Source organism: Dendrobates tinctorius, unplaced genomic scaffold, assembly GCF_039654945.1.
Source record: "Dendrobates tinctorius isolate UK_male_01 unplaced genomic scaffold, ASM3965494v1 ptg000455l, whole genome shotgun sequence".
NCBI lineage: Eukaryota > Metazoa > Chordata > Amphibia > Anura > Dendrobatidae > Dendrobates > Dendrobates tinctorius.
Window position 1 is genome coordinate 3,542 of NW_027362117.1, and position 25,700 is coordinate 29,241.

The following is a 25,700-nucleotide window of genomic DNA, read 5'->3' on the forward strand; positions in this document are numbered from 1 at the left end:
TGTCGGGGGGCGCGCTCTCTGGACTGTCGGGGGGCGCGCTCTCTGGACTGTCGGCCGCGAGGGGGGCGCTCTCTGGACTGTCGGGGGGCGCGCTCTCTGGACTGTCGGGGGGCGCGCTCTCTGGACTGTCGGGGGGCGCGCTCTCTGGACTGTCGGGGGGCGCGCTCTCTGGACTGTCGGGGGGCGCGCTCTCTGGACTGTCGGGGGGCGCGCTCTCTGGACTGTCGGGGGGCGCGCTCTCTGGACTGTCGGGGGGCGCGCTCTCTGGACTGTCGGGGGGGCGCGCTCTCTGGACTGTCGGGGGGCGCGCTCTCTGGACTGTCGGGGGCCGCGCTCTCTGGACTGTCGGGGGGCGCGCTCTCTGGACTGTCGGGGGGGCGCGCTCTCTGGACTGTCGGGGGGCGCGCTCTCTGGACTGTCGGGGGGGCGCGCTCTCTGGACTGTCGGGGGGCGCGCTCTCTGGACTGTCGGGGGGCGCGCTCTCTGGACTGTCGGGGGGCGCGCTCTCTGGACTGTCGGGGGGCGCGCTCTCTGGACTGTCGGGGGGCGCGCTCTCTGGACTGTCGGGGGGCGCGCTCTCTGGACTGTCGGGGGGCGCGCTCTCTGGACTGTCGGGGGGCGCGCTCTCTGGACTGTCGGGGGGCGCGCTCTCTGGACTGTCGGGGGGGCGCGCTCTCTGGACTGTCGGGGGGCGCGCTCTCTGGACTGTCGGGGGGGCGCGCTCTCTGGACTGTCGGGGGGGGGCGCGCTCTCTGGACTGTCGGGCGGGGGGCGCGCTCTCTGGACTGTCGGAGGCGGGGGGCGCGCTCTCTGGACTGTCGGAGGCGGGGGGGCGCGCTCTCTGGACTGTCGGAGGCGGGGGGCGCGCTCTCTGGACTGTCGGAGGCGGGGGGGCGCGCTCTCTGGACTGTCGGAGGCGGGGGGCGCGCTCTCTGGACTGTCGGAGGCGGGGGGCGCGCTCTCTGGACTGTCGGAGGCGGGGGGCGCGCTCTCTGGACTGTCGGAGGCGGGGGGGCGCGCTCTCTGGACTGTCGGAGGCGGGGGGCGCGCTCTCTGGACTGTCGGAGGCGGGGGGCGCGCTCTCTGGACTGTCGGAGGCGGGGGGCGCGCTCTCTGGACTGTCGGAGGCGGGGGGGCGCGCTCTCTGGACTGTCGGAGGCGGGGGGCGCGCTCTCTGGACTGTCGGGGGGAGGCGGGGGGCGCGCTCTCTGGACTGTCGGGGGAGGCGGGGGGCGCGCTCTCTGGACTGTCGGGGGGAGGCGGGGGGCGCGCTCTCTGGACTGTCGGGGGGAGGCGGGGGGCGCGCTCTCTGGACTGTCGGGGGGAGGCGGGGGGCGCGCTCTCTGGACTGTCGGGGGGAGGCGGGGGGCGCGCTCTCTGGACTGTCGGGGGGAGGCGGGGGGCGCGCTCTCTGGACTGTCGGGGGGAGGCGGGGGGCGCGCTCTCTGGACTGTCGGGGGGAGGCGGGGGGGCGCGCTCTCTGGACTGTCGGGGGGGAGGCGGGGGCGCGCTCTCTGGACTGTCGGGGGGAGGCGGGGGGCGCGCTCTCTGGACTGTCGGGGGGAGGCGGGGGGGCGCGCTCTCTGGACTGTCGGGGGGAGGCGGGGGGGCGCGCTCTCTGGACTGTCGGGGGGAGGCGGGGGGCGCGCTCTCTGGACTGTCGGGGGGAGGCGGGGGGCGCGCTCTCTGGACTGTCGGGGGGAGGCGGGGGGGCGCGCTCTCTGGACTGTCGGGGGGAGGCGGGGGGCGCGCTCTCTGGACTGTCGGGGGGAGGCGGGGGGCGCGCTCTCTGGACTGTCGGGGGGAGGCGGGGGGGCGCGCTCTCTGGACTGTCGGGGGGAGGCGGGGGGCGCGCTCTCTGGACTGTCGGGGGGAGGCGGGGGGGCGCGCTCTCTGGACTGTCGGGGGGAGGCGGGGGGGCGCGCTCTCTGGACTGTCGGGGGGAGGCGGGGGGGCGCGCTCTCTGGACTGTCGGGGGGAGGCGGGGGGCGCGCTCTCTGGACTGTCGGGGGGAGGCGGGGGGCGCGCTCTCTGGACTGTCGGGGGGAGGCGGGGGGCGCGCTCTCTGGACTGTCGGGGGGAGGCGGGGGGCGCGCTCTCTGGACTGTCGGGGGGAGGCGGGGGGGCGCGCTCTCTGGACTGTCGGGGGGGAGCGGGGGGGCGCGCTCTCTGGACTGTCGGGGGGGAGGCGGGGGGCGCGCTCTCTGGACTGTCGGGGGGAGGCGGGGGGCGCGCTCTCTGGACTGTCGGGGGGAGGCGGGGGGCGCGCTCTCTGGACTGTCGGGGGGAGGCGGGGGGCGCGCTCTCTGGACTGTCGGGGGGGAGGCGGGGGGCGCGCTCTCTGGACTGTCGGGGGGAGGCGGGGGGCGCGCTCTCTGGACTGTCGGGGGGAGGCGGGGGGCGCGCTCTCTGGACTGTCGGGGGGAGGCGGGGGGCGCGCTCTCTGGACTGTCGGGGGGAGGCGGGGGGCGCGCTCTCTGGACTGTCGGGGGGAGGCGGGGGGCGCGCTCTCTGGACTGTCGGGGGGAGGCGGGGGGGCGCGCTCTCTGGACTGTCGGGGGGAGGCGGGGGGCGCGCTCTCTGGACTGTCGGGGGGAGGCGGGGGGGCGCGCTCTCTGGACTGTCGGGGGGAGGCGGGGGGCGCGCTCTCTGGACTGTCGGGGGGAGGCGGGGGGCGCGCTCTCTGGACTGTCGGGGGGAGGCGGGGGGCGCGCTCTCTGGACTGTCGGGGGGAGGCGGGGGGCGCGCTCTCTGGACTGTCGGGGGGGAGGCGGGGGGCGCGCTCTCTGGACTGTCGGGGGGAGGCGGGGGGCGCGCTCTCTGGACTGTCGGGGGGAGGCGGGGGGCGCGCTCTCTGGACTGTCGGGGGGAGGCGGGGGGCGCGCTCTCTGGACTGTCGGGGGGAGGCGGGGGGCGCGCTCTCTGGACTGTCGGGGGGAGGCGGGGGGGCGCGCTCTCTGGACTGTCGGGGGGAGGCGGGGGGGGGGGCGCGCTCTCTGGACTGTCGGGGGGAGGCGGGGGGCGCGCTCTCTGGACTGTCGGGGGAGGCGGGGGGCGCGCTCTCCGGACTGTCGGAGGCGGGGGGGCGCGCTCTCCGGACTGTCGGAGGGCGGGGGCGCGCTCTCCGGACTGTCGGAGGCGGGGGGCGCGCTCTCCGGACTGTCGGAGGCGGGGGGGCGCGCTCTCTGGACTGTCGGAGGCGGGGGGCGCGCTCTCTGGACTGTCGGAGGCGGGGGGCGCGCTCTCTGGACTGTCGGAGGCGGGGGGGCGCGCTCTCTGGACTGTCGGAGGCGGGGGGGCGCGCTCTCTGGACTGTCGGAGGCGGGGGGCGCGCTCTCTGGACTGTCGGAGGCGGGGGGGCGCGCTCTCTGGACTGTCGGAGGCGGGGGGCGCGCTCTCTGGACTGTCGGAGGCGGGGGGCGCGCTCTCTGGACTGTCGGAGGCGGGGGGCGCGCTCTCTGGACTGTCGGAGGCGGGGGGGCGCGCTCTCTGGACTGTCGGAGGCGGGGGGGCGCGCTCTCTGGACTGTCGGAGGCGGGGGGGGCGCGCTCTCTGGACTGTCGGAGGCGGGGGGCGCGCTCTCTGGACTGTCGGAGGCGGGGGGCGCGCTCTCTGGACTGTCGGAGGCGGGGGGCGCGCTCTCTGGACTGTCGGAGGCGGGGGGCGCGCTCTCTGGACTGTCGGAGGCGGGGGGGCGCGCTCTCTGGACTGTCGGAGGCGGGGGGGCGCGCTCTCTGGACTGTCGGAGGCGGGGGGGCGCGCTCTCTGGACTGTCGGAGGCGGGGGGGCGCGCTCTCTGGACTGTCGGAGGCGGGGGGGCGCGCTCTCTGGACTGTCGGAGGCGGGGGGGCGCGCTCTCTGGACTGTCGGAGGCGGGGGGCGCGCTCTCTGGACTGTCGGAGGCGGGGGGCGCGCTCTCTGGACTGTCGGAGGCGGGGGGGGCGCGCTCTCTGGACTGTCGGAGGCGGGGGGCTGCTCTTCGGACTGTCGGAGGCGGGGGGGCGCGCTCTCTGGACTGTTGGAGGCGGGGGGGGCGCGCTCTCTGGACTGTCGGAGGCGGGGGGGCGCGCTCTCTGGACTGTCGGAGGCGGGGGGGGCGCGCTCTCTGGACTGTCGGAGGCGGGGGGCGCGCTCTCTGGACTGTCGGAGGCGGGGGGGGCGCGCTCTCTGGACTGTCGGAGGCGGGGGGGCGCGCTCTCTGGACTGTCGGAGGCGGGGGGCGCGCTCTCTGGACTGTCGGAGGCGGGGGGCGCGCTCTCTGGACTGTCGGAGGCGGGTGGGAGCTCTCTGGACTGTCGGAGGCGGGGTGGGAGCTCTCTGGACTGTCGGGGGGAGGCGGGGGCTGCTCTTCGGACTGTCAGCAGGGGGCGCTCTTCAGTCTTTTTTTTTTTTTACAGATTTAATAAGAACAGGTGACAGTGCACCGCGCAGCAGCTGGGGGGCTGCACCTGATCGCTGCTCACACCCGCGGACCCCGTGACGCCATTTTCGGCCACGGTCGTCAGTCGCCTCCGGCCGCTCCGCGTGTTTCCATCATTTCTGCTTAATAAACTTGTAAAAAGAAAAAAAAAGTTAAAGTGGATAAGAAAGGAAGAACTGACTTCAGCCTGGTGAATCGCTGAGGTGGAACTACAAGTCGCAGAGGGTGTGGCGAGACATGCTTGGCCTTGTAGTGCCACAGGCTTCCATCACATGAGGACTATGGCTGTGGACGATCAGTCACCTCCCTCCGGGCCCGCGGTAACGGATGGAGGCGGGGGGAGGGGGGTAACGGAGCACTCTACATGTACGGACTTACTACTTCCGGTGTCCTTCAGAAAACGAAACCCCAGAACATTAGTTCCTAAAGGATTCACGTTTCTTTCCTTCGCATGAACGTTGTTGTCCTTTTCTGCTTCCGCCTTCAGCCCCGTAGGTATTTTGGTGCTGACATCCCGGGAGCTATGGCAGTACTTGTGGTCCTTCCCAGTCCGCACAGAACAGCAGGTATGGCTGCGCCCACAGTAAAGATGGCGGCGCCAAGTCGGCGTCTGTTCCCTTCCGCACACGATAAGCGCATGCGTAGTGACACAGTAACGCTTCACTTCACCTTACATGGTGAGTGACAGGACTATGGACCAATCAGAGGCGGGCAGTGTCTGACATTGGGCGGGGTTAAGCAGTCTGTCACAGGAGGAGCCCGTGCCCCAATCCTCGGCTCGTGCGGAGACTCCGGACCGGGCCGGGCCCGAGCGGGGCCTCACAGCGGCGGCGGCGGCCGGAGCAGCTCCCGGAGCCAGGGGTGTGAGCCGAGCCCGCACACGGCGGCGGAACTACGAGTCCCAGCACGGCGTGCAGCCACGGTCAGTCTGCAGGTGCATGGACCGTAACGGAGAGCAGCTCTGCCCGTGTGCGACATCGTGTGCGACGGTCTGTGCGGGCTGCAGTCACCTCCGGAGCTGCGCTCCTTGTTATATCGTGTCTTATGCTGCAGTCACCTCCAGAGCTGCACTCCTTGTTATATCGTGTCTTATACTCCAGTCACCTCCGGAGCTGCGCTCCTTGTTATATCGTGTCTTATACTCCAGTCACCTCCGGAGCTGCGCTCCTTGTTATATCGTGTCTTATACTCCAGTCACCTCCGGAGCTGCGCTCCTTGTTATATCGTGTCTTATACTCCAGTCACCTCCGGAGCTGCGCTCCTTGTTATATCGTGTCTTATACTCCAGTCACTTCCAGAGCTGCGCTCCTTGTTATATCGTGTCTTATGCTGCAGTCACCTCCAGAGCTGCGCTCCTTGTTATATCGTGTCTTATGCTCCAGTCACCTCCAGAGCTGCGCTCCTTGTTATATCGTGTCTTATGCTGCAGTCACCTCCAGAGCTGCGCTCCTTGTTATATCGTGTCTTATGCTGCAGTCACCTCCAGAGCTGCGCTCCTTGTTATATCGTGTCTTATGCTCCAGTCACCTCCAGAGCTGCGCTCCTTGTTATATCGTGTCTTATGCTGCAGTCACCTCCAGAGCTGCACTCCTTGTTATATCGTGTCTTATGCTGCAGTCACCTCCGGAGCTGTGCTCCTTGTTATATCGTGTCTTATGCTGCAGTCACCTCCGGAGCTGCGCTCCTTGTTATATCGTGTCTTATGCTGCAGTCACCTCCAGAGCTGCACTCCTTGTTATATCGTGTCTTATGCTGCAGTCACCTCCTGAGCTGCGCTCCTTGTTATATCGTGTCTTATGCTGCAGTCACCTCCAGAGCTGCGCTCCTTGTTATATCGTGTCTTATGCTGCAGTCACCTCCAGAGCTGCACTCCTTGTTATATCGTGTCTTATGCTGCAGTCACCTCCTGAGCTGCGCTCCTTGTTATATCGTGTCTTATGCTGCAGTCACCTCCGGAGCTGCGCTCCTTGTTATATCGTGTCTTATGCTGCAGTCACCTCCTGAGCTGCGCTCCTTGTTATATCGTGTCTTATGCTGCAGTCACCTCCTGAGCTGCGCTCCTTGTTATATCGTGTCTTATGCTGCAGTCACCTCCTGAGCTGCGCTCCTTGTTATATCGTGTCTTATGCTCCAGTCACCTCCTGAGCTGCGCTCCTTGTTATATCGTGTCTTATGCTCCAGTCACCTCCAGAGCTGCGCTCCTTGTTATATCGTGTCTTATGCTGCAGTCACCTCCAGAGCTGCGCTCCTTGTTATATCGTGTCTTATGCTGCAGTCACCTCCTGAGCTGCGCTCCTTGTTATATCGTGTCTTATGCTGCAGTCACCTCCGGAGCTGCGCTCCTTGTTATATCGTGTCTTATGCTGCAGTCACCTCCGGAGCTGCGCTCCTTGTTATATCGTGTCTTATGCTGCAGTCACCTCCGGAGCTGCGCTCCTTGTTATATCGTGTCTTATGCTGCAGTCACCTCCGGAGCTGCGCTCCTTGTTATATCGTGTCTTATGCTGCAGTCACCTCCGGAGCTGCGCTCCTTGTTATATCGTGTCTTATACTCCAGTCACCTCCAGAGCTGCGCTCATTGTTATATCGTGTCTTATACTCCAGTCACCTCCAGAGCTGCGCTCCTTGTTATATCGTGTCTTATGCTGCAGTCACCTCCAGAGCTGCGCTCCTTGTTATATCGTGTCTTATGCTGCAGTCACCTCCAGAGCTGCGCTCAGTGTTATATCGTGTCTTATACTCCAGTCACCTCCAGAGCTGCACTCATTGTTATATCCTGTCTTATGCTCCAGTCACCTCCGGAGCTGCGCTCCTTGTTATATCGTGTCTTATGCTGCAGTCACCTCCGGAGCTGCGCTCCTTCTAATATCGTGTCTTATGCTGCAGTCACCTCCGGAGCTGCACTCCTTGTTATATCGTGTCTTATGCTGCAGTCACCTCCGGAGCTGCGCTCCTTGTTATATCGTGTCTTATGCTGCAGTCACCTCCGGAGCTGCGCTCCTTGTTATATCGTGTCTTATGCTGCAGTCACCTCCGGAGCTGCGCTCCTTGTTATATCGTGTCTTATGCTGCAGTCACCTCCGGAGCTGCGCTCCTTGTTATATCGTGTCTTATGCTCCAGTCACCTCCAGAGCTGTGCTCCTTGTTATATCGTGTCTTATGCTCCAGTCACCTCCAGAGCTGTGCTCCTTGTTATATCGTGTCTTATGCTGCAGTCACCTCCGGAGCTGCGCTCCTTCTAATATCGTGTCTTATGCTGCAGTCACCTCCGGAGCTGCGCTCCTTGTTATATCGTGTCTTATGCTGCAGTCACCTCCGGAGCTGTGCTCCTTGTTATATCGTGTCTTATGCTCCAGTCACCTCCAGAGCTGTGCTCCTTGTTATATCGTGTCTTAGGCCGGTTTCACACTAGCGCATTTTCAGCGCGCGCACGGCCGGGGTAGCTCCGCCCCCGATCCGGCTCTCTGCCCGGCGTGCCCGCCCCTTCCTTGTAGCGCCGCCTCCTAGCGGACAGCGGCGCCTGCGATCGGCGCACCCTATCTTTAGCATAGGGTGCGCCGATCGTGCGCTAGTTGCGCTTTGACCTGCGCTGCGCACTTTTGACGGTGCGCCGTGCGCGCCAAAATCAAACTTTTCGGATTTTGGCGCGCACGGCGCACCGTCAAAAGTGCGCAGCGCAGGTCAAAGCGCAACTAGCTGTCCGCTAGGAGGCGGCGCTACAAGGAAGGGGCGGGCACGCCGGGCAGAGAGCCGGATCGGGGGCGGAGCTACCCCCGGCCGTGCGCGCGCTGAAAATGCGCTAGTGTGAAACCAGCCTTATGCTGCAGTCACCTCCGGAGCTGCACTCCTTGTTATATCGTGTCTTGTGCTCCAGTCACCTCCAGAGCTGCACTCCTTGTTATATCGTGTCTTATACTCCAGTAACCTCCGGAGCTGCGCTCAGTGTTATATCGTGTCTTATACTCCAGTAACCTCCAGAGCTGTGCTCCTTGTTATATCCTGTCTTATGCTCCAGTCACCCCCAGAGCTGCGCTCCTTGTTATATCGTGTCTTATACTCCAGTAACCTCCAGAGCTGTGCTCCTTGTTATATCCTGTCTTATACTCCAGTCACCTCCAGAGCTGCGCTCAGTGTTATATCGTGTCTTATACTCCAGTCACCTCCAGAGCTGCGCTCAGTGTTATATCGTGTCTTATACTCCAGTAACCTCCAGAGCTGCACTCCTTGTTATATCCTGTCTTATACTCCAGTCACCTCCAGAGCTGCGCTCAGTGTTATATCGTGTCTTATACTCCAGTCACCTCCAGAGCTGCGCTCCTTGTTATATCCTGTCTTATACTCCAGTCACCTCCAGAGCTGCACTCCTTGTTATATCCTGTCTTATACTCCAGTCACCTCCAGAGCTGCGCTCCTTGTTATATCCTGTCTTATACTCCAGTCACCTCCAGAGCTGCACTCCTTGTTATATCGTGTCTTATACTCCAGTCACCTCCAGAGCTGCACTCCTTGTTATATCCTGTCTTATACTGCAGTCACCTCCAGAGCTGCGCTCAGTGTTATATCGTGTCATTCTCCAGTCACCTCCAGAGCTGCGCTCCTTGTTATATCGTGTCTTATACTCCAGTCACCTCCAGAGCTGCACTCCTTGTTATATCCTGTCTTATACTCCAGTCACCTCCAGAGCTGCACTCCTTGTTATATCCTGTCTTATGCTCCAGTCACCTCCAGAGCTGCACTTTGTTATATCGTCTTATACTCCAGAGCTGCACTCCTTGTTATATCGCGTCTTATACTCCAGTCACCTCCAGAGCTGCACTCCTTGCTATATCGTGTCTTATACTCCAGTCACCTCTAGAACCGCACTCACTCTGTATCACGTGTTATACTCCAGTCACCTCCAGAGCTGCGCTCCTTGTTATATCGTGTCTTATACTCCAGTCACCTCCAGAGCTGCGCTCCTTGTTATATCCTGTCTTATACTCCAGTCACCTCCAGAGCTGCGCTCAGTGTTATATCGTGTCTTATTCTCCAGTCACCTCCAGAGCTGCGCTCCTTGTTATATCGTGTCTTATGCTCCAGTCACCTCCAGAGCTGCGCTCCTTGTTATATCGTGTCTTATACTCCAGTCACCTCCAGAGCTGCACTCCTTGTTATATCCTGTCTTATACTCCAGTCACCTCCAGAGCTGCGCTCAGTGTTATATCGTGTCTTATACTCCAGTCACCTCCAGAGCTGCGCTCCTTGTTATATCGTGTCTTATACTCCAGTCACCTCCAGAGCTGCACTCCTTGTTATATCGTGTCTTATGCTCCAGTCACCTCCAGAGCTGCACTTTGTTATATCGTCTTATACTCCAGAGCTGCACTCCTTGTTATATCGCGTCTTATACTCCAGTCACCTCCAGAGCTGCACTCCTTGCTATATCGTGTCTTATACTCCAGTCACCTCTAGAACCGCACTCACTCTGTATCACGTGTTATACTCCAGTCACCTCCAGAGCTGCGCTCCTTGTTATATCGTGTCTTATGCTCCAGTCACCTCCGGAGCTGCGCTCCTTGTTATATCGTGTCTTATGCTCCAGTCACCTCCTGAGCTGCACTCCTTGTTATATGGTGTCTTATGCTCCAGTCACCTCCTGAGTTGCACTCCTTGTTCTATCGTGTCTTATGCTCCAGTCACCTCCTGAGCTGCACTCCTTGTTATATCGTGTCTTATGCTCCAGTCACCTCCTGAGTTGCACTCCTTGTTATATCGTGTCCAGTCACCTCCAGAGCTGCACTCCTTGCTATAACGTGTCTTATACTCCAGTTACCTCCTGAGCTGCACTCCTTGTTATATCGTGTCTTAGACTCCAGTCACCTCGAGAGCTGCACTCCTTGCTATATCGTGTCTTATGCTCCAGTCACCTCCAGAGCTGCACTTTGTTATATCGTCTTATACTCCAGAGCTGCACTCCTTGTTATATCGCGTCTTATACTCCAGTCACCTCCAGAGCTGCACTCCTTGCTATAACGTGTCTTATACTCCAGTTACCTCCTGAGCTGCACTCCTTGCTATAACGTGTCTTATACTCCAGTTACCTCCTGAGCTGCACTCCTTGCTATAACGTGTCTTATACTCCAGTTACCTCCTGAGCTGCACTCCTTGCTATAACGTGTCTTATGCTCCAGTCACCTCCTGATCTGCGCTCCTTGTTATATCGTGGCTTATGCTCCAGTCACCTCCAGAGCTGCGCTCCTTGTTATATCGTGTCTTATGCTCCAGTCACCTCCTGAGCTGCGCTCCTTGTTATATCCAGGGCTGTGGAGTCGGAGTTAGTTTTGGTTGGAGTCGGAGTCGGTAGAAATGTACCGACTCCAACTCCAGCTTTAAAAAAAATGTATTAATATTTCATAATTGAACTTTCATATGAATTTTATAAATGTTACTCAAATATATATGTTCTATCAAACTATGAACAACAGTGATAAGCAGTTCTGCTGGAGATAGATATTTCTTACTTCTTGTGTGTCACTGTTCTCCACTGCCCTTATCTAATCTTATACTTGGTTAACCTCATGCTGCCCCAACCCCCCTACTTACAATGTATGAAACTGAAAGTGAAAATGTGTTGCAAATTCTTAGTAGTAAAGCTCCTCCTCTAGACTAGATCATACTAGGTGTGCGTCTTCCAAGCATCTCACAGCTGCCTGCTACTCAGAAGAGGAAGACTGTAAGAAGTATTGTCCTTTCAACAAACTTTGCATCAGTTAACTGTGAGTACATGAGGAATAATAACAGTATTACTGACCACTATATCAGTTGCACGACCTGGCAATAATTTTGTACAATTGTTTTTAGGAAAAACAATTGTCATTTGGATTGTGAATGCAGAATTAAAAACCTGAGAATGTCAAAGAAGCATCACATTAAATCAGCTGTATTTGAACATTTCACCATCACTCAAGATAGAAAACATTATGTCTGTCAGTGTATGACAAATGATCCAGACGAAAACAAATGCTGTGAAGCCAAGATGAGTGCATATTCAGGCAAAGATAAAAATGCTCCTACCAGAGCTTCTAATCTAAAGAGACATTTACAGCGCTTTCATCCAGAAGTGCTGAAAGCAGTGGATGAGAAAGACTGCATCCAAACCAATGAACCAGTGCCCAGCTCTTCCAGCCAAACAAAGGAGCAGAGAACTTTGCAGCCATCAGTTGCAAGATATTTTGTCAGCGACAAAGTTACTGTGACAATGACAGTAGATACATTTAAAAAACATCATAGAGCTTGTTGTAAAGGATAGTGTGCCTATTTCATTATTTTCACGACCAGCTTTTATGTGTCTGAATGGGGAAATGGCCCGCAAGCTTGGTGTTTCTCTGGAGAGAGTATTAGAAAATTAGTAATCGAAGAAGCTTTTAAACAAAAGGAAGAACTTAAAAAAACTCTCAAGGGACGCTTTCTGTTTCTTAAAATGGATGCCTGCACACGTCACAGAGTGAACTATTTTGCCATCAATGTCCGATTTGTTTGTGACAAAAATGAAATAGTTACCAAGACATTGGCAGTAAAAGACACCAAAGCTCATCACACCAGTGAGTTTCTCCAGGTCTTGGTGGAAAAGGTTCTGCAAGACTATGAACTGAAAAAAGAGCAAGTTCTTTCTGTCGTAACTGACAATGCTTCAAATATGATAAGTCCTATTAAGCTAATGAATGAGAGTAATGATGGTGACCAGCAGCTAGAAGAACATTCTGGGTCCACAGACACAGAAATGTTTGAAATAGAGGAACACAGTATTGTAACTGAGGAGCAAACTGAAGTTGCTTCAGATGAACAGCAACATGATAGTTTAGATGATCTTGTTGAAACTGTGTCAATATGTTCTTTCATCACATGCGCTGTGTTGTGCATACGCTACAGCTGGCTATAAGAGACAGTCTGCAAGAAGGACATGCTGCTGCACTGATTGGCAAGGTGAGAAAATTGGCTACTGTTGCCAGAACCCCTAAAGTTGACTCAATTTTGAAGAGACGTGCTGGAAAAGGGGCAATTATTGATCAAGCCACACGATGGGGCAGTACTTACTTAATGATTCAGCGCTTGGTTGAACTGAAAACCTTTCTTGTAGACATGGCTAACCCTCAACTGACGCTAAATGAAAGTCAGTGGAATCAGGTGACTGAGCTGGAAAAATTGCTAGAGCACCCATTTACAGTGACTAAAAAATTACAAGCAGAGGACTTAACTCCAGGTATTTTCTTAAAGGAGTGGAAGAACCTGATGTTTCGCCTGTCCCAAAGAGGAGGGTTAATTGCAAGTGGCATTGCTACATCAATGAAACGGAGAGAGGAGCTACTATTACAAAATAACATTCTTTTGGCAGCTGTTTATGTAGACCCAATGCATCGGATTCTTCTAGATGATCAACAGCTAAGTAAAGGAAAAGAAGCTCTGTTTGAAATAGCAGTAAGGATGAAAGGGTTGCAGAACAGTCAGGAGGAACAAGAAGAATTTGGTCGTCCTGCCACATCTTCACCCTCATCATCAACTGATGAAGAATTTAATTTCGAAAAATATTTGGATCACAAGGACCGTGCAAAGCGTTCCCGCATAGAAGAAGAGTCATCCCCATCAAGGAACACAGCCAGTACATTTCAGCAGAATTTTTCATGTGCACTAAAAGAAATTGAGAAATTTGACCGTTCATCAAAAATAACAGTGCAACAAGCGATTCCTCTGTATCCTGACCTTGTCAGAGATGTTGCCCGAGTGGTTACTGCTTTGCCACCAACACAAGTTAGTGTAGAGAGGTTGTTCTCTGCTCTCAGAATAATTAGATCAGATTTGAGGGCATCCATGAAGGAGGATCTGACAGAGGCAATACTTTTTCTGAGGACAAATTTATAGATTTCTTCTTATTAACTGCATAAAAGTGTTTATTGCATATTTACTTACAGTTTAGAAAAGTTTATAAAAGTTATTTGCTATATTCTAATTGTATTCTAATAAATGTAGTTTTTGCTCTAAGTGGTCTGATTACTTATATGATGGTGAGAAACTGAATAAGCACGATGTTTAATATTTTACAACAGTAAATTTGTTGTTATGAATTGGCCATTTATGAAGGAGTCGGAGCCGGAGTCGGAGCCTGATAAAATCCAGGAGTCGGAGTCGCAACTGTGGCTTACCGACTCCACAGCCCTGGTTATATCGTGTCTTAGGCCTCTTTCACACTTCAGTTTTTTGCATCAGTTCAAATCCGCCAAAAACTCAGACAAGCGGATCCGTTGTCAACTGATGTGAACGGATGGCACAGGATACGTTTTTGGACGGATCCTGAAAATGAGGAAATTTAATTTTTTTTTTGTCCGGCACCCAGAAAGAATTTCGGGTTAAATGAGTGTCTGGAGGATCCGCCAGAGAAAAAAACGTTACAAGCTCCGTTTTGAAATCTTTGAGGATGGTGACGGACAACAATGTTTGGCGGATCCTCAAAAAAACCGGATGCAACGGACAGCAATCCGTCACAATCCGCCATTAATGCAAGTCAATGGGGAAAAAAAACGGATCATCAAAAAAAAATTGAGGATCCGTTTTTTTAAAAACCTGGCGGATTGTGACTGATTGTAAAAAACTGAAGTGTGAAAGAGGCCTTATGCTCCAGTCACCTCCGGAGCTGCGCTCCTTGTTATATCGTGGCTTATGCTCCAGTCACCTCCAGAGCTGCACTCCTTGTTATATCGTGTCTTATGCTCCAGTCACCTCCAGAGCTGCGCTCCTTGTTATATCGTCTTATACTCCAGAGCTGCACTCCTTGCTATATCGCGTCTTATACTCCGGTCACCTCCAGAGCTGCACTCGTTATATCGTGTGTCTATACTCCAGTCACCTCCTGAGCTGCGCTCCTTGTTATATCGTGTCTTATGCTCCAGTTACCTCCGGAGCTGCGCTCCTTGTTATATCGTGTCTTATGCTCCAGTCACCTCCAGAGCTGCGCTCCTTGTTATATCGTGTCTTATGCTCCAGTCACCTCCAGAGCTGCGCTCCTTGTTATATCGTGTCTTATGCTCCAGTCACCTCCTGAGCTGCGCTCCTTGTTATATCGTGTCTTATGCTCCAGTCACCTCCTGAGCTGCGCTCCTTGTTATATCGTGTCTTATGCTCCAGTCACCTCCTGAGTTGCGCTCCTTGTTATATCGTGTCCAGTCACCTCCAGAGCTGCACTCCTTGCTATAACGTGTCTTATGCTCCAGTCACCTCCAGAGCTGCACTCCTTGCTATATCGTGTCTTATGCTCCAGTCACCTCCAGAGCTGCACTCCTTGCTATAACGTGTCTTATACTCCAGTTACCTCCTGAGCTGCGCTCCTTGTTATATCGTGTCTTATGCTCCAGTCACCTCCAGAGCTGCACTCCTTGTTATATCGTGTCTTAGGCTCCAGTCACCTCCTGAGCTGCACTCCTTGTTATATCGTGTCTTATGCTCCAGTCACCTCCTGAGCTGCACTCCTTGTTATATCACGTCTTATGCTCCAGTCACCTCCTGAGCTGCACTCCTTGCTATATCGTGTCTTATACTCCAGTCACCTCTAGAACCGCACTCACTCTGTATCACGTGTTATACTCCAGTCACCTCCAGAGCTGCGCTCCTTGTTATATCGTGTCTTATGCTCCAGTCACCTCCGGAGCTGCGCTCCTTGTTATATCGTGTCTTACGCTCCAGTCACCTCCAGAGCTGTGCTCCTTGTTATATCGTGTCTTACGCTCCAGTCACCTCCAGAACTGCGCTCCTTGTTATATCGTGTCTTACGCTCCAGTCACCTCCAGAGCTGCGCTCCTTGTTATATCGTGTCTTACGCTCCAGTCACCTCCAGAGCTGCGCTCCTTGTTATATCGTGTCTTACGCTCCAGTCACCTCCAGAGCTGCGCTCCTTGTTATATCGTGTCTTACGCTCCAGTCACCTCCAGAGCTGCACTCCTTGTTATATTGTGTCTTATGCTCCAGTCACCTCCAGAGCTGCACTCCTTGCTATATCGTGTCTTATGCTCCAGAGAGAGAGAGGAGGAGGCGGCAGCGGCGGCACGGGGGGGATGCGGGAGAGGAGGAGGAGGCGGTGGTACGGGGGGGGGGGGGGGGGGGCGGGATGCGCGGGAGGAGGCGGTGGTACGGGGGGGGGGGCGGGATGCGCGGGAGGAGGCGGCGGTGGTACGGGGCGGGATGCGCGGGAGGAGGCGGCGGAGGTACGGGGGGGGTGCGCGAGAGGAGGAGGCGGCGGAACGGGGGGGGTGCGTGAGAGGAGGAGGCGGCGGCACGGGGGGGGGATGCGCGAGAGGCGGCGGCACGGGGTGGGGGGGATGCACGAGAGGAGGAGGAGGAGGCGGCACGGGGTGGGGGGGATGCACGAGAGGAGGAGGAGGCGGCACGGGGTGGGGGGGATGCACGAGAGGAGGAGGAGGAGGCGGCACGGGGTGGGGGGGATGCACGAGAGGAGGAGGAGGAGGAGGAGGCGGCACGGGGTGGGGGGATGCACGAGAGGAGGAGGCGGCGGCACGGGGGGGATGCGCGGGAGGAGGAGGCGGCGGCACGGGGTGGGGGGGATGCACGAGAGGAGGAGGAGGAGGAGGAGGAGGAGGCGGCGGCACGGGGTGGGGGGGGATGCACGGGAGGAGGCGGCGGCACGGGGTGGGGGGGATGCACGGGAGGAGGAGGAGGAGGAGGCGGCGGCACGGGGTGGGGGGGATGCACGAGAGGAGGAGGCGGCGGCACGGGGGGGATGCGCGGGAGGCGGCGGCAGGGGGGGGGGGATGCGCGGGAGGAGGAGGCGGCGGCACGGGGATGCGCGGGAGGAGGCGGCGGCACGGGGGGGGGATGCGCGAGAGGAGGAGGCGGCGGCGGCACGGGGGGGTGCGCGAGAGGAGGAGGAGGCGGCGGCACGGGGGGTGCGCGAGAGGAGGAGGAGGCGGCGGCGCGGGAGGAGGAGGCGGCGGCGGTGGCACGGGGTGGGGGGATGCGCGGGAGGAGGCGGCGGCGGCACGGGGGGATGCGCGAGAAGAGGCGGCGGCACGGGGGGATGTGCGAGAGGAGGCGGCGGCACGTGGGGGGGATGCGCGAGAGGAGGCGGCACGTGGGGGGGATGCGCGAGAGGAGGCGGCACGTGGGGGGGATGCGCGAGAGGCGGTGGCGGCGGCACGGGGTGGGGGATGCGCAGGAGGAGGAGGCGGTACGGGGTGGGGGGGATGCGCGGGAGGAGGAGGCGGTACGGGGTGGGGGGGATGCGCGGGAGGAGGCGGCGGTACGGGGTGGGGGGGATGCGCGGGAGGAGGAGGCGGCACGGGGTGGGGGGGATGCGCGGGAGGAGGAGGAGGCGGCGGCACGGGGGGGTGCGCGAGAGGAGGAGGCGGCGGCACGGGGTGGGGGGATGCGCGGGAGGAGGCGGCGGCACGGGGTGGGGGGATGCGCGGGAGGAGGCGGCGGCGGCGGCACGGGGGGGATGCGCGAGAAGAGGCGGCGGCACGGGGGGATGCGCGAGAGGAGGCGGCGGCACGTGGGGGGGGATGCGCGGGAGGAGGCGGCACGTGGGGGGGATGCGCGAGAGGAGGCGGCACGGGGGGGATGCGCGAGAGGAGGAGGCGGCGGTGGCACGGGGGTGCGCGAGAGGAGGAGGCGGCGGCGGCACGGGGTGGGGGGGATGCACGAGAGGAGGAGGCGGCGGCACAGGGGGGGGGATGCACGAGAGGAGGAGGCGGCGGCACGGGGGGATGCGCGAGAGGAGGAGGAGGCGGCGGCGGCACAGGGGGGGGGATGCGCGATAGGAGGAGGAGGCGGCGGCACGGGGGGGGATGCGCGAGAGGAGGAGGCGGCACGGGGGGGGGATGCGCGAGAGGAGGAGGCGGCACGGTGGAGGGGAGGATGTGAAACCATTTATTTTAGAGTTGAGTGACTTTGGTCGGATCGGGTTTCGTGAAACAAAATTTGTCTCAGATGAAACTGTTCCGACCAGGGCAAAAAAAGTCGGCACTTCGTCCGAAACCCGACCCCAATGCAAGTCAATGGGGAATAAAAGTCGGCAGTGAGCGGATGACTGTCCGTGTGCACATCGCCTTATACTTCACACCCCTCCACAGCTGCAGTCCGGAGTCTGCTGGTTTCCTGTCGGCTCTGCTCGCTGCTTGGAGCTGCTGGGTCTGTGCTCTGGGGGATCTGATGCATTCATTTTGTGTCTCTTGGTACAGTGCAGCGACAGAACCATGAATGCAGCTCTGGATATGACTGCAGCCATGATGTAGCTCAGGATCAGTAGGAGGTAGGTAAAGCACAGTGGACATGCCTAGTAACATACTTTTATCTTTTCTCCTGCAGGTTTCCTGTGGACTGTGACTATGCTTCCTGACCCACGGTGACGACCAAACCACCATGAGCAGTAATAGCAGCCTGGTGCCCCCTCTGTATCTGGGGGTAACTACAGAGTCGGGAACTGCCACTCCCCCCTATAACAACACAAGGGGGCTCATCACCACTGGAACAACCACTGTGGGCACCTGGCTCCTGTCCCTCGGCATCGTGACTGTCATTGGACTGGCGGTAGGGATGGTATGTAATGTATGTACATAGTGACTGCACCAGCAGAATAGTGAGTGCAGCTCTGGGGTATAATACAGGAGGTAACTCAGGATCAGTAATGTAATGTATGTACACAGTGACTGCACCAGCAGAATAGTGAGTGCAGCTCTGGAGTATAATACAGGAGGTAACTCAGGATCAGTAATGTATGTACACAGTGACTGCACCAGCAGAATAGTGAGTGCAGCTCTGGGGTATAATACAGGAGGTAACTCAGGATCAGTAATGTATGTACACAGTGACTGCACCAGCAGAATAGCGAGTGCAGCTCTGGAGTATAATACAGGATGTTTCTCAGGATCAGTAATGTATGTACACAGTGACTGCACCAGCAGAATAGTGAGTGCAGCTCTGGGGCATAATACAGGAGGTAACTCAGGATCAGTAATGTAATGTATGTACACAGTGACTGCACCAGCAGAATAGTGAGTGCAGCTCTGGGGCATAATACAGGAGGTAACTCAGGATCAGTAATGTAATGTATGTACACAGTGACTGCACCAGCAGAATAGTGAGTGCAGCTCTGGGGTATAATACAGGAGGTAACTCAGGATCAGTAATGTATGTACACAGTGACTGCACCAGCAGAATAGTGAGTGCAGCTCTGGAGTATAATACAGGAGGTAACTCAGGATCAGTAATGTATGTACACAGTGACTGCACCAGCAGAATAGTGAGTGCAGCTCTGGGGTATAATACAGGAGGTAACTCAGGATCAGTAATGTATGTACACAGTGACTGCACCAGCAGAATAGCGAGTGCAGCTCTGGAGTATAATACAGGATGTTTCTCAGGATCAGTAATGTATGTACACAGTGACTGCACCAGCAGAATAGTGAGTGCAGCTCTGGGGCATAATACAGGAGGTAACTCAGGATCAGTAATGTAATGTATGTACACAGTGACTGCACCAGCAGAATAGTGAGTGCAGCTCTGGGGCATAATACAGGAGGTAACTCAGGATCAGTAATGTAATGTATGTACACAGTGACTGCACCAGCAGAATAGTGAGTGCAGCTCTGGGGTATAATACAGGAGGTAACTCAGGATCAGTAATGTATGTACACAGTGACTGCACCAGCAGAATAGTGAGTGCAGCTCTGGAGTATAATACAGGAGGTAACTCAGGATCAGTAATGTATGTACACAGTGACTGCACCAGCAGAATAGTGAGTGCAGCTCTGGGGTATAATACAGGAGGTAACTCAGGATCAGTAATGTATGTACACAGTGACTGCACCAGCAGAATAGCGAGTGCAGCTCTGGAGTATAATACAGGATGTTTCTCAGGATCAGTAATGTATGTACACAGTGACTGCACCAGCAGAATAGTGAGTGCAGCTCTGGGGCATAATACAGGAGGTAACTCAGGATCAGTAATGTAATGTATGTACACAGTGACTGCACCAGCAGAATAGTGAGTGCAGCTCTGGGGTATAATACAGGATGTAACTCAGGATCAGTAATGTAATGTATATACACAGTGACTGCACCAGCAGAATAGTGAGTGCAGCTCTGGGGCATAATACAGGAGGTAACTCAGGATCAGTAATGTAATCTATGTACACAGTGACTGCACCAGCAGAATAGTGAGTGCAGCTCTGGAGTATAATACAGGAGGTAACTCAGGATCAGTAATGTATGTACACAGTGACTGCACCGGCAGAATAGTGAGTGCAGCTCTGGGGTATAATACAGGATGTAACTCAGGATCAGTAATGTAATGTATGTACACAGTGACTGCACCAGCAGAATAGTGAGTGCAGCTCTGGGGTATAATACAGGAGGTAACTCAGGATCAGTAATGTATGTACACAGTGACTGCACCGGCAGAATAGTGAGTGCAGCTCTGGGGTATAATACAGGATGTAACTCAGGATCAGTAATGTAATGTATGTACACAGTGACTGCACCAGCAGAATAGTGAGTGCAGCTCTGGAGTATAATACAGGAGGTAACTCAGGATCAGTAATGTATGTACACAGTGACCAGTAGAATAGTGAGTGCAGCTCTGGGGTATAATACAAGGTAAGTATTGTAGAGATAATTCTGTATGATTTGATAATTTTACATATTTGAGAATTTTTAACTTTATTTCTCCAGTTTTGAGCCCAATTTTCCCACCTACTACTTTGGCTTTTGCTTATTTTAATATCCTCTCTTATGCTCCGTTCACACCCTGAGCTGCATTCATGTGACTGCGTTTCGTTGACTCACATTGTTGGAGTATTTGCAATTTATATGTGTAGACGGAACTCCCATGTTGCAGTCCTGTGGGCGCAGCTCTGGAGGTCACTGGAGTATGAGCCGTGCAGTCAGTCGGCTGTGCTGTTTGCAGACTCCTCCGCTCTCTGTTTCGCTCCGGCTCTGTCTCATCCTCAGTTTCTCTTCTTTCTCTTCCTCCGCTGCCTCCAGGTTCTGTTCATCAGGAAGCAGAAGAGGTGAGCGTCCTGCGCTGCGTCACTTATTCTTTTCTGTGATTTTTCTTCCTTTCAGAATGGACCAAATTTGTGTCTGTATTTAAAGGGAATCTGTCCCCCCTTTTTTCGAATATGAGCTGCCGACACCACCATCCGGGGCTTATCTACAGCTTTCTGTAATGCTGTAGATAAGACGTCGGCTGTTTGGGACGAAGGAATCGCTTTCTGTTAATTTACAGAATTGATTGTATCTGCAATTTATGAGTAGCTGAAATTGGTTGTATTTGCTTTGTGCAGGTATATGATGGATTGCTTCGGCTGTTCTCGACTCGGATGCTTTGCTCGCGTCTGCTCCCTTTTCGGCTCGGATGCTTTGCTCGCGTCTACTCCCTTTTCGGCTCGGATGGGTTGCTCGCGTCTGCTCCCTTTTCGCCTCGGATGGGTTGCTCGCGTCTGCTCCCTTTTCGCTTCGGATGCTTTGCTCGCGTCTGCTCCCTTTTCGCTTCGGATGGGTTGCTCGCGTCTGCTCCCTTTTCGGCTCGGATGCTTTGCTCGCGTCTGCTCCTTTTTCGGCTCGGATGGGTTGCTCGCGTCTGCTCCTTTTTCGGCTCGGATGGGTTGCTCGCGTCTGCTCCTTTTTCGGCTCGGATGGATTGCTCGCGTCTGCTCCTTTTTCGGCTCGGATGGGTTGCTCGCGTCTGCTCCCTTTTCGGCTCGGATGCTTTTCTCGCGTCTGCTCCCTTTTCGGCTCGGATGCTTTTCTCGCGTCTGCTCCCTTTTCGGCTCGGATGCTTTGCTTGCGTCTTCTCTTTTTTCGGCTCGGATGCTTTGCTCGCGTCTTCTCTCTTTTCAGCTTGGATGCTTTGCTCGCGTCTGCTCCCTTTTCGCCTCGGATGCTTTGCTCGCCTCTGCTCCCTTTTCGGCTCGGATGCTTTGCTCGCGTCTGCTCCCTTTTCGGCTCGGATGCTTTGCTCGCGTCTGCTCCCTTTTCGGCTCGGATGCTTTGCTCGCGTCTGCTCCCTTTTCGGCTCGGATGCTTTGCTCGCGTCTGCTCCCTTTTCGGCTCGGATGCTTTGCTCACGTCTGCTCCCTTTTCGGCTCGGATGCTTTGCTCGCGTCTGCTCCCTTTTCGGCTCGGATGGGTTGCTCGCGTCTGCTCCCTTTTCGGCTCGGATGCTTTGCTCGCGTCTGCTCCTTTTTCGGCTCGGATGGGTTGCTCGTGTCTGCTCCTTTTTCGGCTCGGATGGGTTGCTCGCGTCTGCTCCTTTTTCGTCTCGGATGCTTTTGCTCGCGTCTGCTCCCTTTTCCGCTCGGATGCTTTGCTCGCATCTTCTCTTTTTTCGGCTCGGATGCTTTGCTCGCGTCTTCTCTCTTTTCAGCTTGGATGCTTTGCTCGCGTCTGCTCCCTTTTCGCCTCGGATGCTTTGCTCGCGTCTGCTCCCTTTTCGGCTCGGATGCTTCGCTCGCGTCTTCTCTTTTTTCGACTCGGATGCTTTGCTCGCGTCTGCTCCCTTTTCGCCTCGGATGCTTTGCTCGCATCTTCTCTTTTTTCGTCTCGGATGCTTTGCTAGCGTCTGCTCCCTTTTCGCCTCGGATGCTTTGCTCGTGTCTGCTCCCTTTTCGCCTCGGATGCTTTGCTCGCGTCTGCTCCTTTTTCGGCTCGGATGCTTTGCTCGTGTCTGCTCCCTTTTCGGCTCGGATGCTTTTCTCGCGTCTGCTCCCTTTTCGGCTCGGATGGGTTGCTCGAGTCTGCTCCTTTTTCGTCTCGGATGCTTTGCTCGCGTCTGCTCCCTTTTCCGCTCGGATGCTTTGCTCGCATCTTCTCTTTTTTCGGCTCGGATGCTTTGCTCGCGTCTTCTCTCTTTTCAGCTTGGATGCTTTGCTCGCGTCTGCTCCCTTTTCGCCTCGGATGCTTTGCTCGCGTCTGCTCTTTTTTCGGCTCGGATGCTTCGCTCGCGTCTTCTCTTTTTTCGACTCGGATGCTTTGCTCGCGTCTGCTCCCTTTTCGCCTCGGATGCTTTGCTCGCGTCTGCTCCCTTTTCGTCTCGGATGCTTTGCTCGCATCTTCTCTTTTTTCGTCTCGGATGCTTTGCTCGCGTCTGCTCCCTTTTCGCCTCGGATGCTTTGCTCGCGTCTGCTCCCTTTTCGCCTCGGATGCTTTGCTCGCGTCTGCTCCTTTTTCGGCTCGGATGCTTTGCTCGCGTCTGCTCACTTTTCGGCTCGGATGCTTTGCTCGCGTCTGCTCCCTTTTTGGCTCGGATGCTTTGCCCGCGTCTGCTCCCTTTTCGGCTCGGATGCTTTGCCCGCGTCTGCTCCCTTTTCGGCTCGGATGCTTTGCCCGCGTCTGCTCCCTTTTCGGCTCGGATGCTTTGCCCGCGTCTGCTCCCTTTTCGGCTCGGATGCTTTGCTCGCGTCTGCTCCCTTTTCGGCTCGGATGCTTTGCCCGCGTCTGCTCCCTTTTCGCCTCGGATGGGTTGCTCGCATCTTCTCTTTTTTCGGCTCTGATGCTTTGCTCGCGTCTTCTCTTTTTTCGGCTCGGATGCTTTGCTCGCGTCTTCTCTTTTTTCGGCTCGGATGCTTTGCTCGCGTCTGCTCCCTTTTCGCCTCGGATGCTTTGCTCGCATCTTCTCTTTTTTCGGCTCGGATGCTTTGCTCGCGTCTGCTCCCTTTTCGCCTCGGATTCTTTGCTCGCGTCTGCTCCCTTTTCGCCTCGGATGCTTTGCTCGCGTCTGCTCCCTTTTCGGCTCGGATGCTTTGCTCGCGTCTGCTCCCTTTTCGGCTCGGATGGGTTGCTCGCGTCTGCTCCCTTTTCGGCTCGGATGCTTTTCTCGCGTCTGCTCCCTTTTCGCCTCGGATGCTTTGCTCGCGTCTGCTCCCTTTTCGGCTCGGATGCTTTGCTCGCGTCTGCTCCCTTTTCCGCTCGGATGCTTTGCTCGCGTCTTCTCTTTTTTCGGCTCGGATGCTTTGCTCGCGTCTGCTCCCTTTTCGCCTCGGATGCTTTGCTCGCGTCTGCTCCCTTTTCGGCTCGGATGCTTTGCTCGCATCTTCTCTTTTTTCAGGTCGGATGCTTTGCTCGCGTCTGCTCCCTTTTCGCCTCGGATGCTTTGCTCGCGTCTGTTCCCTTTTCGGCTCGGATGCTTTGCTCGCGTCTTCTCTTTTTTCGGCTCGGATGCTTTGCTCGCGTCTGCTCCCTTTTCGCCTCGGATGCTTTGCTCGCGTCTTCTCTTTTTTCGGCTCGGATGCTTTGCTCGCGTCTGCTCCCTTTTCGCCTCGGATGCTTTGCTCGCGTCTGCTCCCTTTTCGCCTCGGATGCTTTGCTCGCGTCTGCTCCCTTTTCGCCTCGGATGCTTTGCTCGCGTCTGCTCCCTTTTCGCCTCGGATGCTTTGCTCGCGTCTGCTCCCTTTTCGCCTCGGATGCTTTGCTCGCGTCTGCTCGCTTTTCGGCTCGAATGCTTTGCTCGCGTCTTCTCCCTTTTTGGCTTGGATGCTTTGCCCGCGTCTGCTCCCTTTTCGGCTCGGATGCTTTGCCCGCGTCTGCTCCCTTTTCGGCTCGGATGCTTTGCTCGCGTCTGCTCCCTTTTCGGCTCGGATGCTTTGCCCGCGTCTGCTCCCTTTTCGGCTCGGATGGGTTGCTCGCATCTTCTCTTTTTTCGGCTCTGATGCTTTGCTCGCGTCTTCTCTTTTCTCGGCTCGGATGCTTTGCTCGCGTCTTCTCTTTTTTCGGCTCGGATGCTTTGCTCGCGTCTTCTCTTTTTTCGGCTCGGATGCTTTGCTCGCGTCTTCTCTTTTTTCGAATCGGATGCTTTGCTCGCGTCTGCTCCCTTCTGGGCTCTGGTGTCGTCCGCTCTCCCTTGAGTTCCTCCATCTTTTCCTCTTCCCTGCATTGCTCCTTAGTCGCCCGTTGTTCTCAGTTGTTCCTGATTTTTGTCGCGCTTCTGAAATGTACAAGAAGTGATAACGTTCCAGCCGAGGAATCGTTCTAAAGCAGAAACTGGTGAAGTCAGAATCAGATGGCTGCAGATCAGCCGCGTGTTTTTGTGGAGCCGCCTGGGCCGCTGCAGAGACGGTTTCTCCTCTTCTCCCGTCCTCCCTCGTCTTGCAGACATTTCCAGTTACTCTTCTTTCTCTGTGTCAGGCTGGAGAAGCTCCGCCATCAGCTGATGCCAATGTACAACTTTGACCCAGCCGAGGAACAGGAAGATTTGGAGCAAGAACTGCTGGAACCAAACCGAGATCTGCAGCCCCAGGGAAAGGTGAGCGCCCACAGTACAGACCTCGGAGTCACCGGAACGTGGGGGCAAAGGAGCAACTAAGACCCAGGGCAAACCCCCAACTATGGCGCATCACGTCGTGCTGATCCCCTCTGGTGGCACCATGAGTCTTCATGGTCTTCTAGGCCAGGTGCTAACATATATTGTACACGGCAGAAGGTGCAATCCCACTGCTGCAGCCTGTGCTTGTGGGGCACAGAGATGCCTGTAACATCCAGCGCTCCATCCACGGTGCACATGGACCCAGGATAACAGAGAACAGCTGTGACTTCAGTGTCATGCATTGTGCAAATACCGAGTGGAGATCACCTCTTGTGCCACCTGCTGGTTGCAGGGTGTCCTGCACACACTCTGGGCTCCGCTTCACTTCTTTTGTGTCAGCGCCACCTGCTGTCTGAGGATGTTTATTGCAGGCTGAGAACCACAGGACAAGTGCACAGGAAATAATCTGCATTTCCCCCCTTAGTGACCACCAATATGTCGTACTACTGACCTGCGATAGAAGAGACTAGCCTCCCCCGACGGGTGACAGTCCTATAGCTGACAGCTTGATGCATCAGCCACGATCAGTGTTGGCAATGACCATGGCCGTTTAACTCCTTATATACTGCTATCAATAGTGACTACGCCATCTAGATGGTTAACAGGGTGAGGGCTATCTCCTTCATCTCACACAGTGACTGCACCAGCAGAATAGTGAGTGCAGCTCTGGGGTATAATACAGGATGTAACTCAGGATCAGTAATGTAATGTATGTACACAGTGACTGCACCAGCAGAATAGTGAGTGCAGCTCTGGGGTATAATACAGGATGTAACTCAGGATCAGTAATGTATGTACACAGTGACTGCACCAGCAGAATAGTGAGTGCAGCTCTGGGATATAATACAGGAGGTAATTCAGGATCAGTAATGTATGTACACAGTGACTGCACCAGCAGAATAGTGAGTGCAGCTCTGGGGTATAATACAGGATGTAACT

At 56.5% G+C, this 25,700-nt stretch overlaps 1 protein-coding gene across 6 annotated transcripts in view; it reads left to right on the forward strand.

The window, feature by feature from the left end:
• The first annotated feature begins 5,174 nt into the window (after window positions 1-5,174).
• CUNH3orf18 (chromosome unknown C3orf18 homolog) overlaps window positions 5,175-25,700 on the forward strand; it is a 42,404-nt gene continuing 21,878 nt past the window's right edge. For 3 of the 6 annotated variants that reach the window (XR_012227571.1, XR_012227570.1, XM_073564427.1), the window contains exon 1: window positions 17,863-17,998. Coding sequence is in view for 3 of the 6 variants with exons in the window: in XM_073564430.1 (XP_073420531.1) it covers window positions 17,822-17,998; window positions 20,444-20,469; window positions 24,584-24,701 (321 nt within the window). In the remaining 3 variants the exon portion in view is untranslated. Of the gene's footprint in view, window positions 5,355-17,767; window positions 17,999-20,443; window positions 20,470-24,583; window positions 24,702-25,700 lie in introns of those variants that run through there. The other 3 variants (XM_073564430.1, XM_073564431.1, XM_073564429.1) reach the window with 3 other exon arrangements.